This window comes from Melanotaenia boesemani, chromosome 4 (genome assembly GCF_017639745.1).
Source record: "Melanotaenia boesemani isolate fMelBoe1 chromosome 4, fMelBoe1.pri, whole genome shotgun sequence".
Classification (NCBI taxonomy): Eukaryota; Metazoa; Chordata; class Actinopteri; order Atheriniformes; family Melanotaeniidae; genus Melanotaenia; species Melanotaenia boesemani.
Window position 1 is genome coordinate 6,622,669 of NC_055685.1, and position 19,578 is coordinate 6,642,246.

The window sequence follows — 19,578 nt, forward strand, 5'->3', positions numbered from 1 at the left end:
TCGGAATGTTCTGGTGTAGTACATATGTTTTTTTTTGCATCAGCATATAATAGACTTTTATTTCCAGATATCCACCTTATTATTCATGGTACTTCTCACACTCTGGCTCTTCCTTTAGCTCCACACTAGGCTCTTGCGTTTGGGATGGTGGTTGCTAAAAGGCTTATGTTGAAGGAGTGGAAATCAGAGTCCCCACCTTGTTTCAAGTGGCAGCTAACAAATATGGTCTCTTGTCTACACCTAGAGGAAATTCTGTACTCTATTTCTAATTCCCCCACCAAATATATTCAAACTTTTGGCCCCTTAGTTAATGATATCAGAACACAAGGTGATAAATTGTTTTCATCACCTCATGCTCTGTAGATCAGTGATTCCTAACCTATTTTCCTTGAGGACCCCCTTCATGCATATACTGAAAAGCTGTGGACCCCCTGCCCCACCCCATGCTGAAACCATGCTTGGTTTTATGCTTTCAAATGTGAGATTCTAATCAAAAATAAAGTATTCTGATCGAGTCCTGTCCTTAAGTTAAATTAACAACAAATGGCCTTACGTTTTTTTCTAAAAATGGGGACAATGTTGGGAAATTAATGACAATGACTTTAAATGTTCAGAGTATTAGGGACCCATTTAGGGATGCGTTTCTACAAGGTAAAACAAGTCTACAAGGTACATTTCTACAAGGTAGAGCGTTTGTGTGGTCTCTTCAGTGAGCTCTGCAGCTAGCTAGCAGTAGCAGGAATGAATCAGTGAATGAGTCAGTGGGGATGAGAAATCATGATTCTTGCATCAGTAAAGTGATTCTTTAGTATTAAACAATTTGTTCATGACTTGCACAACGCGGCAACACAGTGAGGAAACAAGAGCGTGTTCAGTCAGAGGGTTCTTCAGGTCTGCTGGAACATAAGAAGGTTTAGGAAGTCTTCCCTGCAGCAGCCATCACCATCCAATGAATAATTATTTAAAAAAGGAAATCCTTCTAAAGCATCATATTTTAAACAAATAATATATCCTTAATTTAAGTTCCCTTTCAGTTGTAAAGGGAAGAGACACCAAAGTTAACAGTAGTAGTAGTGTAGGCTGATGGATAATGTTCTGGTTCTTTCTTATTACAAACTTTGTTTTGCTTTTTAAATAACATGACTAATTCAGTTGTGATAAATAGTCAAATATGTCATTAAATCTAGATTTAACAAATGAAATAAAAAGTGCAAACAGCCGCCTTGATTGCTGCTTCTTCAGCTCCTGTTATTCCATCTAGTAAGGCACACTGCGCACCTTCTTGCGCACACAGGGAAAAACAGAACCCCACGTGCTGGTTGTGCACGTGTCCGTAGCTACATCAAGTTGTCGTACATATCTAATGTTTACCGGAAGTAGCAATTTAACATTCAAAATAAAACAGTTTTAAGTTTCAGGTTGATGCTTTCTTCTCTCAGGGAGCAGCTGAGCATAATTTCTGTTCAACAGTTAAAAGGCAATTACTGCACATAAAAAATTAACTTATGCTTACACCATATCACCAGGGAAAATATTTCACTAAAAGTTAAATATAAAGTCATAAAAAAAGAAAATAAAAATAAAAAATCAATTCTAAACTATAAAGAATATTATCACTATAAATAATTGACATGTGGTGAAGCGTGTTAGATGATTAGTGTTCAGCAGCCTGATGGCTTGTGGGTAGAAGCTGTCCCTTAATCAGTCTGGATGCTGCTGTACCATCTGCAGGATGGCAGGACGTTGCTGACACAGCTGGGATCAGATCTGCTGGACCTCCCTCCTACCATGCTGTTAGTAAAGGTCCTGGGTGACTTTGGTCCTGGTGATACAGATCTGACCATCATTTGTGGTCCATCCTCTGTGGAGCTTGGGGCCATACAGGTCATGATACAGCTGGACAGAATACTCTGAATAGCCCCCTGACCTTTGTCAGGGAGTCAGATTACTTTTACTAGGTGACAGACCAAATCAGGTGAGTTTTTTTTGTGATAGTCTTCTCTACCAAATCCAAAGAGCACCCCAGATAAGAACTGGTGAATCCAGGAAGCACTTTTACACAAACATTTTTTCATTGTGTTTCAGGTTTTGCAGAAATATGAGCACAAGGTTGATGGAAACAGTTAGCCACCAATCGTTTGGGGTTTTCCACTAACTAGTGTGATGTTGTGGTTTCTTTTCCTTCTAGATCAGAATGGGTTTAAATAGCTACACTTCCTCCGAGTATTATACAGCATTATCACTGTAAATAAAGAAAAAAATTAAATATTCCCTTCCCTTAACGTTTCATTGTGTTTTCATTAACAGTACAGATTCATGCGTGAACAAAGTTTTATTTTGAAGGTTTGTACCGGAAGCCATTGCGTTTATTCGAAGGAAGCTGATGGACTGGTTGTTTTAGGTTCCGTCCAGTGCGGATTCAGTTAATCTTCAAAGAGGTATATATTTTATCAGCCAAGTTATTATTTTTTATTCTTTATTTTTGGACTTTACTGGAAAAGCTTCCGGATTTGTTCCGGTTCGTTAAAGCCGCGTCGTAATAAATCTAGCTAGCTGTAAGCCTTTATTAGCCTCTGCTAGCTCCTCAGCGTGTTAGCCTGCTAAGCTAAGCCTGCTAACATGAGTTTATAAGGAAAATATTTACTTTTTAAAGCTCCGTTTGAAAGACGTCTGTTTGTCGGTATTAAGTGAAGGTATTGTATGGTAACATTTTTCCATTGTACATAAATATTGTAGGTAATTCTGATAATTATGGATGTCTTAAAATGTGAAGTCTTTTAACATAAACACGTTTGATTGTATGACTTATTTTGGTCCGTCATTGTCGTTATAACTGGGTCTTATTAGTAAGTCAGGTAATTTAGATCTGAGGCAACTTGTAACTGCAATCACAGTTCCAACGTGGCTAGGATTTCATATGGAAATGAAAACATAATTCGGTTATTTCCCAATGTCATCAACCCATATTTTATTCCCAGTAGAACATAAACAACATTTCAGATGTTAAAACAGAGTCATTTTACCTTTTAATGGAAAATATGAGCTCATTTCATCTCCAAAAAGTTAGAACAGAGGCAACAAAAGACTAAAAAAAAAAGTCACTGGTACGTATTAAAAACTATTTTCTGCTTGTAATTGTGTGAAATCAGATGGAGAAAAACCTGATAGAGAAAAATGACCAGAAATCATCAGCATCACAGGAGGAGGAGATGGATGTTGTCATGACAACGCCTCTAGATAATCCCATTGTGAGTCCTGACAACAGCACTCCATTAGTCACACAATCACACCCGGAGACGGGAGATGTGCAGACACACCTGGCAGCTACAACGCTCCCTGAGAAATGTGATGATGAAGAATTGTTGGAAATACCACTAACATCTCAAATGGACAAAACCCAGCCAGACTTGACAGACCTGAAGTCATTGCCAGAGGAAGATGAGATGGAGGTTGCCATGACACCTGTGGATAATCCATCAGTCACACAAACGGGAGATGTTCAGACACAGCCGAGGGCTGTGACACTCTGTGTGGACGCTGTGTGTAGGACTGAGGACTGCGATGATGCAGATTCAGAGGACTCTGACAGGTATTTATACTCGTGCCACATGGACGGTGGGAGGGAGCAGTTCTGTTGTCCTCATGTTGGAGGAGACGGTAAAAGAAAGAAATCTGACTTTAATGTTCTTTTCTCATCCTCAGTGACAGTTCTTCCTCTTCCTCGTCTTCCTCCTCCACTTCCTCGTCCTCCTTGTCTCCATCTCTCCCCGTGTTTGAGGATGATGATGAAGGGTTCAGCCAACCAGCCCCAATTAAAGCTAGAGATGAAGTCTTGCTTGAGGTCAGTCAACAAAATATGTGGACTTTCTGAGTAGTTTAATGTGAATGATTAGGTAGTTATTTCATACATCTGTAATGGTGTGTGTGTGTGTGTGCATGTAATGTATGTGTGAATGTTTGGGTCATGAGGGTGGATATTTAGAACTTCCTGTTAGTAACTGAATTAACATTTCTACTGTAAGATGCAGTAGGGAAAGTAGTTTTAAATTCTTGCCGGTACTATTTCCAAAACCTTTATCTCTCTCTCACTTCATGCATTTTAAGGCTTCCTGTAGGCCTATGGAGTAGGGAAAATTAAAAACACTTGACAATAGTTTAAACTATTTTAATTGGAACATTAAAAAACATGCAGAGTACTCTAAGTCTCTAAGAACAGCTGACGAGCATTGTGTCCCCACCAAGGGCAAAAATAATTCAGAGGGTAGGATGTGTTTCAACAAGTGTTTATTTTTTATTTCTTACCGTTTTAACTGTGGGGCTTTAGTGTTCTTCATTCTTCACTAAGTAGACGTGAAATTGGTTCAGGGAGATTTTTTTTATTCATTTACTTAACATAACATTTATGGCACTCCCACAAAATAACCACCAAAGATCTTTGCTAGAGGATTGTGTTTTTAGCCAAGACTTTTATTAGTTTTTTTTTTTTGTAATTGTAATCAGTATTTGAATTACTTTCTTATTTTTGATCAACACAGTTTTTGGTATAATTTCCAATAATAATATCTGCAACTCTATATTCAGTCTTTCTCCTTACGTTCATGTCCAGCTTTAAAGGATTCCTCCCAACTCTCTCCCAAGATCTTTATATCTTTGTCTTTCTCCCAGTTATCTTTTATATCCCAACTGTTATCTACTTCCCGCTGCATGGTTTTATACATTTTTTAAATTAACTTTTTGTTGGTACCTGAATTTGTCATTAGTAGTTCTTCCAAACAGCTAGGTCTTTTACAAATGTATTCCCATTCCCTATGCTTGGTCAATTTTTTTTTTCTTTCTTTTTTTTTTTTTTAATCAATGTAATCTAGTTGGCTAGATATTATTGGCCTGCCGGCCGCCAGTGGCCAACCACTGCTTTATGTGCACTCATGAATAGGCCTGTCACGATAACCAATTTAGCTGTACGATAAATTTTCTCAGAAATTATCGCGATAAACGATAATATTGCGCAAAGCGCTAATGTGTCATTTTGAGACCATTCTCAACTAATATAATAATAATAATGCAAGTACACATTTTCAAAGATCAATAAACTAAATAAATAAAAGCGCCTTTTTCACATACGCCGGGACGCCGGCCCAAAAGTAATGCAGCCCACTGGGAATCCTCCCAAACCTCTCGATTAGCCGGCATTGCTCTTAATGTGTATTTTGTCAAATACGCTAGTGTTAACCATTCCCGCTTCTTATCCGCCGATAGTAGTCGGAGGACACGGGGGAGATCCGTCCTCTCCAGGGCCGAAGTGGAGTTGGCTTCGGGGTTAACTCCCAATTACTCTCTTCTCTCGCCGCTCACGGCGTGGAGCACCATCAAAAAAAGGAAACAGCGGTTGTGCTGAGAAACGGCTTTATTATAACGCACCGTTATTGTTTTTCCTGACTGTTCTGCCTAACCGCTCCGTCTCTTCTCTTCACACCTTTTCTTCTTCTGCTACTCTCGTTCCTCATAAGCTCTTCTTCTCCTCCCTCTGCGCTCACGCTCACTCTCACGCGCACTGAGCTGCTGGATCGCACACACAAAGTTAGACACATCGCACAACACTAGTATATAGGCTGACTCTATTTGCGTAATGTGCCTGCGGATTACAGGGGTTATTACGGTAGACCAGGAAGTGGGGGCTTTGTACTGACGTCGTAAGCTAGATGTGTGTGTTCTGCTTACATGTGGGGAGCAGCGAAATGATAAAAGAGGAGGTGCTTGCATCTATTATTTCTCCATTCGACTTATTTACATATTTCAGCATGAGAATCGGAGGTTTAGCGCGAGAGCGTGAGAAGCCACTTAAATGCGCAAGTCTCACGGCCATTGCGTGTTGGCAGCCCTGCAAAACAAATGCGGCTTACCGGCTCGTGCTGCAACATGCTGCAGTCAAGTATGACACCAGAGAGATCACTCCGCAACAAACCAGAGCGTTGAGTCGAAATACGCCATAGTGAAACCTATTGTCATACACAGTTTATGGTAAAGGGAGGACTAATAAAAATTATCGCGGCCGGCAAACTTATCGTGCTCTTATTTTCTTATCGTTCAATTAATTGACTTATTGCTTATCGCGACAGGCCTACTCATGAAGCCATCTTAGTTGAAGCAGTACCTGACCACATAGATTTACCAGAGGCCCAGTGAGTTATAATATTACTGACAAAGTCACTGTGTAAAGTAAAACAAGCGCACCCTGAAGAAGGCGGGGACTGTTTGCTCAGTCATCATTTACCTCATATTCTATTGGCTGGAGGAGGTTTGACAGACAGATCTTTCAGCAAAGGAAAAACTTTCCAGAGCAGAAGTTGAGAGAAGAGGATATGACTGAGGGAACGAGACCAAGTCTGAGCGCAGGAGATTTGAACCTGCAACCCTAAACCTGAGAAGAGGAGACGAGTTTTATAAGGAAGACTACTTGAGACTATTTGAGAGCAAGAGGGGACTTTCTGAGTGTGAGAGCAGAGTTTGGAGAGAGAGAAAGATGATATTTGAGCATGAAAAACAGAAATCAACAAATTCCACGCAGCCGCTGTTTTCCCTTAGTCTCACTTAATAAATTAATTTCAAAGTAATTTCAAGTTTATAAGGACAAACACTATTCGCTTGGCCAAAACATCATTACATTTGTTGTTGTAAACTAACAGGCCACCAATTTACTCAACTAATACATCCATACAGTCACACAAATTCATTTAATGAGTGCCAAGAAATAAATTAGACTAAAATCTTTGTAAGTCAAGATAAACTTTTCGGTTAATTTAAGCAAAGTACCTGTTGACGAGAAACTTTGCCAGCTCTGCATCCGTCTTGAAATTAATTTGGTCTCTCAGTCTTCTCCACCTTTCTAAAGATTTTCCAGTATTGATCCTCGTTTTATTCTGTTTTTGGTTGTTTGCTTTTTTTTAGCAGGATGCCGAGGCTTTTTAGGTTTTTCTGAAACTATTTCTGGTCCACTTCTTTTACTAGCTTCCATATACATAAAATACCAAACACTGCGTTGTTTATCAACAGTGGGGAGTCGCATATGATTGGTTAAGGAACCAGGAAGTAGAAAAGAGCTACACATTGCACCGAAGTTATTCAGTGTTATTTTTTTTTGTTTAAAATATACTTTCCTTTTTAATAAAATCCAGCTTGGTGACATTGTTTCTAGGCTTGCAGTACAGACTTCTGTCAGAGTGGCACCCGGATTTAAGAGCAGCTGCTTCGCCCATATCCCTCTGGGGCATTAAGGATCTCAATTCATCATCAGTCCATGATGCGCCATTACTCTTCACAGACCTCTTTCTGAGTGAGCGTGCCGATTTACAAGCTTTACAAATATTTCCATAAATTTTTTCAAAGCAATATTTGCATAATTCTCTAGGCATACTTCAGTCCAGTTTAACTTTCTTACATTGATAACAACCAAGTCAGCATTAAATCGTTTATATGACCTACGATAAACCCCTGACCCCAGGCTTGGATGTTGTAATTCTCGTAACAGCTATCAAATTGTGGTCACTGCATCCTGCTGCTACTGAAATGGCTTGAGAACACTTGTCCAGGTATATTAGTGAAAATATGATCTATACAGGTTGATTTCGTGATACCATTAGCGGTAGTGGCAAATCGTGTGGGTTGACTTACAACCTGGATAAGATTACAAGCATTTGACAATGATATTAGCCTCTTGCGTAATGGAAAGCCAGTCTATATTAAAGTCGACATGAAGGAATATCTCCCTATTCTCATCTGACAGAATGTCCAAATTCTCACAAATTTTATCCAGATATTCCATTTTAGAACAAGGTGGCCTAGAGCAGGAACCTGCTAGAATGGGCTTACAATGCGGAGGGTCAATCTCTAGCCAAATAACTTCTATGTCAGAAATTGTGAAATCGCTCCTTAGTAAAACTGCAATGTCCTCTTATCTATAGCCTTCGACAACCAACTCAGAATCATCAAAAGTAGAATCCAGATATGTTTCTGACAATGCCAAAACATGAATGTTATTTGAGGAACAAATAGCACTGATTTCATGAACCTTGTACCTAAGACTGCATATATTAAAATAAGCAAAAATAAATCCTTTCTTAGGTAAACTTATTGTTTCAGGCATAGTTTTGTTCTCTAAACCCTTTAAGTGGACATAAAAAAAACTTAGGACAAGACCAACTCCTATTATGCATCTACAAATAAATTTTTCTAAACATATTAATATAAATCTCTTTAAGCCCGTCACATTATGAAGTCTTGGGTGTAATCACCAGCCTGTCATACCTCAAGCTGGCTTTGTCACCTCTCTCTATAGGCTCTTTCCGACTGTAGGAACCTTTTGCAGTTCCTATAACCTTTTCAGGAACCAGACCGTTTTTTCGCGCATTCCGACATACAGGAACTAGGGACCAAAGCCCCCAGTTCCTATAACCATTTTAGCTCCTACTCCGAAGCAGGGTCTGAGCGGGGTTCTATAGGAACCCTACTGACGTAGGTGTTTGGTGACTGGTAGCTACGCCCCTTGCCAGATTTCCGCATTTTGTGTCCCCGCCACATTTAAAAAACAAGGTTGCACATACGGACAAAAACAACAACAGATCAAGTGATAAATGGACCGACGAGGAGGTCGAAGCTCTTCTGAGCGTCTACGCCACAGAGGATTTTCAGAGAGGTTTTGAAGGTTCGCAGCGAAATATGAAAATATTCCTGACGATCAGCTCTCAGTCAGAGAACGCGGGATAACGCGAAGCAGCGCACGTAGAAAACTCACACAAGACTACAAATAAATTAAGAACCACGACAACCGGAGCGGGACGAACCGAAAAAACAGTAAATTGGACAGCTTGTACCACCGACATGTTTACTCCGTCAACGCCGCAGCAAATGACTCCTGTGTGCGGCAGGAAAAGCCAGTGTGATACGCAGAGCATACACACACATGTATACGTTATTTTTGCTCTGCTGTATTCACTATAAAAAAATAAATGACTTTGTAAAGAGTCTGAAGTTTTCAGTTTGTGTCTGTTAGATGTGCTTTGGCCACATCTATAAAATATTAGCTAATAAAAATATTGAGTAGTTATTAACACATCTATAAAATATTAGCTAATAAAAATATTGAGTAGTTATTAACTTATCACAGCTATGAAATATTAAATAATCCATCTTTGGCCGCTACGTTTTAAGTCTTATCCCTGGGTGTAAATTACATTAGTTTATCAACTTTATAATATGCTCCATGTCACAGAACGAAGTTTATCATGTTTAACCAAGATCTGACACAAATTACACACCTGTAAACATTTCACCACCCTTTTTATATTTTTACCTTCATATACGCTAAATCTGTGTGTCTATGTCCTCATAATTCTAAACCATAAGTCAGTCACAACCAACCCTCCAGTGACGGATTACTCCTCCACCTTTCTACTGATGATTCCATAAAACACACAAAGCTTAATAGCAGATGATGAGATCTTTATTTTACACATAACACAAAAAGAAAAAAAATTAAATGAAATGATGCATTTTCTATGGAACATTTTCTCTTTAAATGTGTACATCATGTATACATGTATGTTCTGTCTGTCGAACTTCCAGAACATGATGCTTATTATGAAGAGGTGTGTTGTGATTAGCTGGAAGGCAGCAGGTAAAACATCCAGGCTGTTCTCCATCTCCTTCAGTATCTGCAGCAGGTGGTTGTGTCCATCCTCTCCAGTGCAGCTTCAGGCAGCCACAGATGTATTGAAATGTCTCCCTGGACATACAGAAATTCTCTGTCCACTGCTCATCGGTAAAATTGAGAACAACCTTTTCCCCACTAGTTATCAGCTTTGCTCCGGACCAGCCGGACGGTGAGGAGGTTCAATGAGCTGCAGCAACGTCTGAAACGCAGAACACGAGTTACAATAAACCCGCCGTCTGAAATATTTACTTATTGTAACCTGCTCAACACAGACAGTAGAAAACTGTCTGAAATATTTACTCATAAGACACGTATACAATCGCTGCATGTTTAATAAGTTAAACTTACACGTCGTCTCCTTTGTCTGCGGCGGATCTCCTGCCGCTGGATTCTTCATCTTCTGACTTTCAGGAGCCTTCCAGCCTCGACGTGAGACGCCTGGTTGTATCGTCCATCAGTAACTTCTCCATCAAGCAGAGCATGAACACTACGATCTCTTCCTTCTCCATATTAGCTTGCTGTGTTGTTTTGTTTTTAGCGGGTTTTGTTTTGTTGTTATGTGGCGCTAAAGTCACACGTCGCTGTCGCAGACGTATGCGTCACATCGGTCCCGCTACCGCCCCCAACTCATGTGCGAATGCAACATGAAACAGTTCCCCTGGAGAAGGGCCGTTCATAGAACTAAGACAGTTATTAGAACTGCGTTCTTAGAACTTCTCTGTCGGAATGCGCCTTATGGCAGCCTTCAGCTTTGGCCACAGCTCTTTCCTCTTCAAATGCACAGCTTTGGAGAAATCCTCATTAATGTAGATTTGGGTACCTATTAATTTCTTGGCAGAAGAAAGAATGGAATCTCTGTCTTTACTACGAAGAAGCTTAACAACAATTCTCTTTGGTCTGCCCCCTTCCTGGTAACCAATTCTCTGGGCACGCTCAATGTCCATGTTTGTGCCATCAAGGCTAAGATCTTTTGAAAGCATTTTGACACACCTTTTCTCTGACTCAAATTCTCCCCTTTCTCGTCTGTAATGCCTTAGATTAAGATGTTTGTTCTCCTGCACTGGTTATCTATGTAATCCAGCTTGGTACTAGGGAGCCAGGTTCTCACAGGATCATCCCGGAAGCCATCTTGAGCATGAGGTGAGCATGAAGTTGAAGGTGGATGAGGTTGATAAAAGGTAAATGCGGTGGATAAAAGTAAATGAAGGTAAATAAAGGTGGATGCGGTTGATAAAAGTGGATGCAGTGGATAAAGGTGGATATGGTTGATGAATGTGGATGAAGGTGAATGCGGTGGATAAAAGTAAATGAAGGTGAATAAAGGTAGATGAAGGTAAATAAAGATGAATGTGGTGGATAAAGGTGGATGCGGTTGATGAAGGTGGATGTGGTTGATAAAGGTAGATGAAGGTGGATAAAGATGGATGCGGTTAATGAAGGTAGGTAAAGGTGGATGTGGAAATGAATGCTATCCAGCAGACAGGAGATCAGATAGACAACCTTAGAAATACAAGTAGTCTAAGGTCGCTGTAAATGCTCTGGATTCGGTGTTCCTGCCTTCCTCCGTATTTTCCTGCTAGCGAAATCTCTTCCCAACACGCCGCAGATGCTCTCAGATCATTTACTGAAACGTTGTGTTGTTTTCAGGAGCTTCCAGCTGTGGAGGAAGTGTCTCTGATTTTACCAGAAGAAGCGGAGCTGCAGCCGGTGGGAACAGTTTCCAGCATTGTACAGCAACTTGGTAAACACACACACACACATGCTGCATCTGAATTCTTCATAGATGACTAACATAGGTGCAGGATCATACGATGTCCTCTCTGTTCAGTCATCATCCAGTCTCTAAAGGACACGCCTCCTCTAAACGATAACAGCATCATCTTCAGATCCGATAGGCTGGCTGTAGGAAAGGTGAGCAGATCAGCTGGAACACATTATACCACCCATACGTCCTTATTTTTATTCTTTTTCATGTGATGCTTCCTGTTGATATGCTTGAGGTTTTCGAGGTGTTCGGCCCCGTGTCCAGTCCTCTCTACATCCTGCGCTTTAACTCTGTGGACCAGATCAGCAACAAGGGTCTGACAGAGGGTCTGACTCTTTATTATGCTCCGGCCATCAAAGAGTTCACAGAGTACATCCTCACACAGCAGCTCAGACTGTAAGAACACACACATGCAAGATTTTAGTTTCAGGATGTCACATTCCAGGTGTTGAACAGAAAATGTTTTCCTCTCAGTCTTAAAGGATCTGATGCCTCCTGGAAGAATGATGAAGAACCACCTGAAGAGGTAAATTATACAGTCGGTAAATTAGAGTTGGGCCGATACTAGCATGAGACACACTCGCTGATCCTGCCAAAAGTAAGAGGATCGGTACCATTGAGTGTTTCTTTGTAAATACCATCCGTTACCACGGAAATAAGAATCATAATTCTTTGTTTCCTACTCAACACCACCACACACAGACGAGAAGTTATGCAGTCTTGTGTGACCGCTGTTGTGAGTGGGTAGGCGGAGAAGCAGCTGCAAAAAAAAAATTAAAACAGGTATCGCATCGGGTATCTGTATCAGCAGATACCTGAACTCCAGGTATCGGAATCAGACAGAACAAAATCGTATTGGAACGTCCCTACCGTAAACAACAACACATTATACAGTCAGTAAACGACAACACAATGTATAGTCAGTAAATAACACATTATACAGTCAGTAAACAACAACACATACAGTCAGTAAACAACAGCACAATGTATAGTCAGTAAATAACACATTACACAGTCAGTAAACAATAAACTAAACAGTCATTAAACAACAGCACAATATACAATCAGTAAACAACACGTTATGCAGTCAGTAAAGAACTCATACAGTCAGTAAACAACAACAACACATACAGTCAGTAAACAACAGCACATTACACAGTCAGTAAACAATAAACTAAACAGTCAGTAAACAGCAACACAATATACAATCAGTAAACAACACGTTATGCAGTCAGTAAAGAACTCATTATACAGTCAGTAAACAACACAATGAACAGTCAGTAAACAACAGCACAATATACAATCAGTAAACAACACGTTATGCAGTCAGTAAAGAACTCATTATACAGTCAAACAACAACACATACAGTCAGTAACCAACAACACAATATCTAGTCAGTAAACAACACATTACACTCAGTAAACAACACATTATACTGTCAGTAGGGGGTGGGCGATATATCAAGTATACTCGATGTATCCCGAGACGTATTAACCTCCAACAACACATTTAACAGTAAACGACGACACATTAATTAAACAGTCAGTTAACAGCAACAACATATTAGACGGTGGGTAATCCAGATAATGATGCTTAGTTTTTCTGAAAGGAACGTTGTTTCCCTGCTTGGTTGAACCTTGACATGAACCTGAATGGACACCAGGGGGAGACATCGTTCCACTGCAGACAAACCGTCTCCCTGATACTTTAAAGGACTTTTTACTTTAACGTTTCCCCGTACTCGTCCATTTTGGTGGTGCTCTGCACATACTTTACACAGTTTTCTATCTTTTTCTTGAAATGATAGAGACAGATGTTCCATATCCTCCTTTTTCTCTCTCCCATCCAGGCGTTAGATTACAGTGATGATGAAAAAGAGCAAGAAGCAAAGAGGAAAGTAAAAAACGGCAAAAAGAAGAAGGAAAATGGCAATTCAGGTATTCCCAGATGTAGAGCTCCATTACAGCATATAGAAAAAAAGTATTCACAACTCTGTTGGAATTCCAGAAACCAGAATAAATCAAGTCTATACCTTTCCCTCCTTTAACCTGAACTGGTCAGCTGGAAACCAAACAGACATGTTAACTTCGACCAGCTAGTTGCTTAAGTTTGGACACCCTGGAAGTAAAACTGGGATTTAATCCCAGAGTCCAGAGACTCTGCAACATCCTGACTTCCTCTCAAAGTGGATCCAGCTCTTCAGTTATTAAAGGAGGGAAGTCTTCTGGAGTTCTAACAGTGATGTGCTTGGACTTTTTAAGTCCTCAGCCTGACCTGCAGGACCGTTCGGAAGATGAAGTCCTGAAGTCCATATATTTTATTTTCCTCCCACCAGATAATCCAGCTCATTTCCCTCAGCGGCAGAGGGAAGGGGTCCAAGGTTTCAAGAGACCTGCAGGACCTCGAGTCCGGAACCAGAACTCAAGAAACACCTACCCAGCGCACACACCCACATACCCACCACCTGGACAAGCTAATGCCCCTCCCATGTACCTCCCCCCTCCCTGCCCGTACCCTCAACCCTCTCACCATTTCACCCCACCCAGCTTCCCTCTCTACCCTCCTCCATCTTTCTTTAATCCAGCTTTCTCTTCTCCTTTCTGGCCTCCAAACTCTGTCCCGTTTTCCAGTTTCCCTCCTCCTCCTCCTCCTCCTCCCCCTCCCCCACCACCACCACCTCAGTGATAAACTGGGTAAGATGTGTAATTTTAGGTTTATTTGGACTAAACCATGATGTTAACAGGCAAAGCTTCATAACATTTCCCAAACCTGCTGCCTTGTAAACACATCAGGGGGGGGGGGGGGGGGGGTATACACAATATTATATAGAAGATAAAACATCCCAGCACTCCTTTCAATCATTTCTATTTTCCATGAGGGTCTTCATGTCACAGAAGCATCTTCCAGTTCAGATTATGTTTAGAAGTATCTCCTCATGGCCGACCGCATATAACCAGTCTCTACCGACATGGTTATTCATTTATAAGCCATGCATCATACCCCTCCTCCTCCGCCATGCATCATACCCCTCCTCCTCCAGCTTGGATGATTCCTCATCACCTAGATTGTCCAGGTTCCTGGAATCTGATTGCATCTGAGGTTCAGATGCACACAGACCAAAACCCTTAACCTGAACTGGAGCCTTACCATCAGATGGATGAGTGTGAGGAAAATAGTTCGCATCGCTGCAGAGATGTTGCAGCTGCTGAGTATTTCTGCAGCTTTATGATGACTGAACATTTCAGTGCTGTTGTACAGACACGTCTGCAGAGAACAGCAGGTTCAGTTCCCAGCGCCAGCTCTTTGCAGAACAGACCTGCATTCCTGTTTTTCAGGTGCTGGGGAGCATTTCCTGCTGTTAACTGACCTGTAGTGGTACTTCTCCTGAACCTTTGTATACCATAAATTAAAATGTTTGAAAGAAACATATTCCTTTACGTGTTTGTCTGGCTTTTCTTCACACTTTCCTGTAGTAACCTGAAGTTTTACAGTACAACACTGAAGAAATCATTTTAGAAATGAGTGTGAGAATCAGATGCAGGTACGTAATGCAGGAGCGATGTAGATTGTGTGATATTATAGATTGTCAGACAAGGCGCTAGTGTTAATTTCGTTTACGAAAACTAAACGAAAATATGTTCACCAACGCTCATTTTTCACCGGACAAAAACTAGACTAGACGAGACTAAATACCCTTTAATAAACAATAACTGGCACGAAATTAGAATGCATTTTCGTGGACAAATATGAGACGAAAATGTATTTTGCTAAATAAAAACTGGGCTAATATATATGGACAGCTTAGTTCACGAACAAAGACGGGACAAAAATTATATAATTATATGATCTGATTTAGTAAAATCCTGTCCCCTCATTGGCTCTTCAGCCACTTACACACACACCCTTTCAAACTTGCAGCGGCCAGGTGCAGAAACACATGGGACAGACAGGAGGTGGATTCACAGCGAAAGGTTAAAACATTAATGGCCATGCTTTGCACGCAGCCCAAGAGAGAGAAGATGTGATATATGGACCCATCTTCGCTACATTGCAGTGGAGAAAAAAAAACCTTACGTTTGATTTTATTCAAAGGGAAGAAATGTGGTCTGGAAATATAGCTGGAAAAAACAACAAACCTGAAGGGACACGTTGCAGTTCACCACAAAGACATTGTGGGAAGTTAACAAAAAGTCTGGTGTTGTTTATAGTTTAACATTAAACCTGTGGCTGTAATGTTCCAACAATAACGTTAAATCGACTGCAAACTAATGCTGGCTAACTTACTTCCTTCGTAGCTTGTAGTGATAGTGGCCACTTGTTGATATTAGGTGTGTCCCAATTCAGGATCTGCACACTAGAAGTGCCGATTCGTCGGCCACATACATCATTGCAATGCGTGAAGTACTGTCCCAATTCACAGAATTTGAAGGATCCTCCAAATCCACCCTTCAAATCTGCACTTCGTTTGGCCCGAAACCAAGGCTGCTGGTGATGCATCCTTCGGCCTCTTTTCTCCCAGGATTCATTACGCACAAGACATGCACTCTGAGGACACTCTGTAGCATACGTAGTCTGCACACTCTGAAGTGTGCAGACCCTGAATCGGGACACACCTGTTGTGTGTGGCGGGCTAACTTACATTAACTTATTAGTGTGGCGAGCTGGTCGTACAAAGTTCGGACAACACCACCCCGGGCGTCAGGCACCATGTTGTCACACCAGCAAAGAAATCCCCGGCAGGTTATGCAGCATCAGCCTGAAAGACCTGTGAGCTCAATGAGGAGTGCACAGCCTGCAGCAATACCCACATGAGTCTTTGAAACAATAACCAGAGTGAGCAGCACTAGAGGGACAACAAAAACAATTTGTAGCAACAGCTGCTAGCCTACCTGCATTATCCAGGAAGGCAAGTTCTGGATACCAGGAAATGACATAACCCCAGCCATCAGCAAGCAAGAGGCGGCCTGCACGCCCTGCTTGCCTTTTATATGGTCGTCTCCTCCAGTAATTGGCAGACCAACACATATGGCAATCAATAACACGTGTGTCCTGCTACAATCCACCCCCACAAGTTGAATTATCATCCTAATGATGAATTTACAATTTTAACACCAGGGTCTAAATAAAACAGTAACTGAACTAGACACTGGACCAGGGGACTTGCCACCCTGTGTACAGGTCTCCCCGACAACCTTGGGAGATGGTGCACATTAGAATGGTGGCCAGCCGTCGACCTAGCGGTGCGCCGTATAACAGGTTCCTCAACCCCACAGGGAGGGGGAATACTGCTTGCCGCAAAGGCACCATCAACTGATGAGGCTGGCCCTGAAGATGGACCTGGGGTTGGCTGGGGCGGCAACGGCTGAGAGGTGGGCTGAATCACTGCAGCTGCTCATGGGGGAGTGGGAAAACAGTCTGCCGGGATCTAAACCAACAATTCGCCATCAAATGAGGATTCGTCCTCTACTTGAGGCCGCTGAGGAGGGGGTGACATAGATCTAGCAGCACCACCTGGCAAATCAACTCCAACCACTGGCTTCAAAGGAGAACGATGGACCTGCCTAGTTTTGGTAAACTGGCCCTCCTCCTTTTGGGTCCTGAACTTGGCCTCACAGGAAATCCAGAGTCCAGCCTAGGCTCCTGACCGAACATCAACAGGAAAGGGGACTCTCCAGTTGTCTGATGCAGGGTGGTGTTGTACGAGTACAGAACAAGACGGCCTACAGAGAGGAGGTTGCAGGCCTGACATATCGCCCAATTCTGTGTTTCACCTTGTTAGTCAACTTCACACCAACTCAGTACCACCAATTTTACTTATTTATAGAATATCATCATTTACATAGAACCACCCAATGGTGGGCAGGTCAAACTGGCATCACAGGTGGGGAGAAATTGAATAAAATGTACATAATTCAGTAATCAAGTATTACATTTTATTTTAAATAAGTGTAACACAACCATTGAAACTGTTTTTGTAAATGAAAAGTGAACAGCAAGACCACAGAAGGGTCAACATAATGAACTCAACCAAAGTTTTCAAACACGTTGTCTGTGATTATTGGCAGAGATGAATCCTGGCAGAGTTTTTTTCCTGTCCAAGGCATCAACTCTTTCTTTTCTTTCTTTCTACCTCATGCAGTTGCAAAGCCAGGTCTTTAACCACCTCCGCGAGCTGAAACTCCTCTCAGCTTCAGCCGAAGATGTTGGAACGATCAACAACAGCCTCACAAGGACCTCCACCTGGTCAACAAGGATCTCCACCTGGTCAACAAGGATCTCCACCTTGTCAACAAGGATCTCCACCTGGTCAACAAGGACCTCCACCTGGTCAAAAAGCCCTCTGACTTCAGGCAGCATGCCTCCCAGGATGTCTGGTGTTTGAACTTTGAAAGTCCTGATATAGATTATCATCACTCTAATATTTGTCACAATGCTTCATGTTTATTCTTTCAACCTCACCTCTGAGCCTCCAGCCTCTTCTCCTCTATCTCCTCCAGCTTCTCCTACTCTCCCTTCCTCCAGCGTTTCCTCCTGCATCTACTTCTGCATCTCTACTATCCATCACCTGACAAAAATGTATTAGTGCATGACATGAACAGCGGGACAATTTGGGGTGCAACAACTATCAATTTTGATGATACAGTTATAGAGGAAAAACTTCACACTTATTAGTTTGGATGTATAAAAATCACATTTGTATATATTGTATTGTTCCATTTTTTAAATAATAATAATAATAACAATAATAATAATAATAAATTTTATTTATCAGTACTTTCAATAAAAGAATACACTTTACAAGACTATTGTGAGCATTGTACAAACGCACATGGACACAGATTCAAATGTTAATGTAAATTAAACTTCTGATATTACAATCCTTCCAGCTGACGTGACCCAGGCAGAACTAACGCACAACTTCCAGTAGCATAGGACTCCAGACCGTAGTGCTTGCAAGGTGGAGTGACAACGGGGACAGCCAATCACAGAAGAAATGGCAGAGCCAATGGAGGAGCTTGTGGGCGGTCTAAACTAAGAGAAACAGGCCGTTATCCTAGTTCTAGTGCTGGACTTGTTTCTGTTCGCTATGGGGAAACATTGTTTTTGGACAGTTAAAAAGTGCAGGGGACCAAAACTGCCTTTTGAAAAAGTGCAGGGGACATGTCCCCTGTGCCCCCCCTAAAATTACGTCCATGCTCACATCACATGCCCGCGTGCAGACAGGATACACCGAAAACAGCTCTTGTGGATGATTCTTCTCAAAACAAAAAGAAAACATATAAGTGCAAGACACATGGAGAGCAATGAAAGAGGAAGATCTCTGCTTAGCAGTGTACTTCAAACCATTACACTTCTGGTTTGCATCTTTTTTAGTTCATATAAAGCTATAAAGTAAATAAAACTTACTGCTACCCAGCCCTCCTCTCTGGCAAAACCACCTGTGACTGACTGACAACTCCTTCTTCATCCCGTCACCTACCATGTGACCCCACGCTGCACATCACCATCTAAATGATAAATAAATGTCTAATGCTGGCTTCAAATGAGGCTGCACTCACAGATCTGATGGATACAAATCACTCTTGCATATGATCCAAGGACGCAAACGTTAGCAGCAATGGGTTAGCTGCAGTGCTAACATGCTTACAGACTATTGGGGCAAGCAGGCCTGCACAGTAAAGCCACACAAAATGAAATCACTTCTAGCTCCTACCTTTGGAGTTGTGTCCCAGTCGGTGCTGATCCAGCCTTCAACTTCAGGTGTTTGGCGAAGTTGGCTTTGGTAACCAAAGGAAGCAGTCCTCTTTGAAATGCAGTCCGTACACGTGAAAAAACTTTGGGAAACTTTGTTGTTTCCCGTAAAAATAAAATCCACCCATTGTGTCTTCAGGGGCTTAGAAGACAGAAGGAAAAAGAACACTTTTGAGCTGCTGATGTAGCCATCAGTAGAATAACTGCGGGGCTTTACTGTGTGCTCTTTAGCGTTTGCAGGAAAAACAATGGCGCCCGCTCGAGGATTTTTTTTAAAGAGTGGGCTCAGTCAGCCGGGGGCGGGTCAATAGCAGTGTGCACGACCAAGGGGAGTGGTCATTTCCCCTCTAGACG

The 19,578-nt window shown here is 41.6% G+C and overlaps 1 protein-coding gene across 2 annotated transcripts; it reads left to right on the forward strand.

Annotated features, from left to right (window-relative positions):
* Positions 1-2,357: 2,357 nt before the first annotated feature.
* Positions 2,358-14,901, forward strand: naf1 (nuclear assembly factor 1 homolog (S. cerevisiae)). 2 transcript variants are annotated; one of them, XM_041983244.1, is made up of 9 exons: positions 2,358-2,438; positions 3,150-3,589; positions 3,703-3,841; positions 11,354-11,447; positions 11,535-11,617; positions 11,707-11,867; positions 11,946-11,997; positions 13,322-13,409; positions 13,808-14,901. In XM_041983244.1, exons 2-9 carry the CDS (start codon positions 3,150-3,152, stop codon positions 14,155-14,157), a joined length of 1,407 nt encoding a protein of 468 aa, XP_041839178.1. In that variant the 5' UTR covers positions 2,358-2,438; the 3' UTR covers positions 14,158-14,901. The 2 variants fall into 2 exon arrangements, with proteins under 2 accessions (XP_041839178.1, XP_041839180.1); XM_041983246.1 differs by lacking the exon at positions 2,358-2,438 and adding an exon at positions 2,451-2,693.
* The last annotated feature ends 4,677 nt before the right edge of the window (positions 14,902-19,578 follow it).

Excerpts from the sequence above, each read along its gene's own strand:
- naf1 (XM_041983244.1), top strand. The coding sequence starts at position 3,150 with ATGGAGAAAAACCTGATAGAGAAAAATGACCAGAAATCATCAGCATCA. Across the intron at positions 3,590-3,702 it reads GATTCAGAGGACTCTGACAG|TGACAGTTCTTCCTCTTCCT; the intron begins GTATTTATACTC and ends TCTCATCCTCAG. Across the intron at positions 11,618-11,706 it reads ATAGGCTGGCTGTAGGAAAG|GTTTTCGAGGTGTTCGGCCC; the intron begins GTGAGCAGATCA and ends GATATGCTTGAG.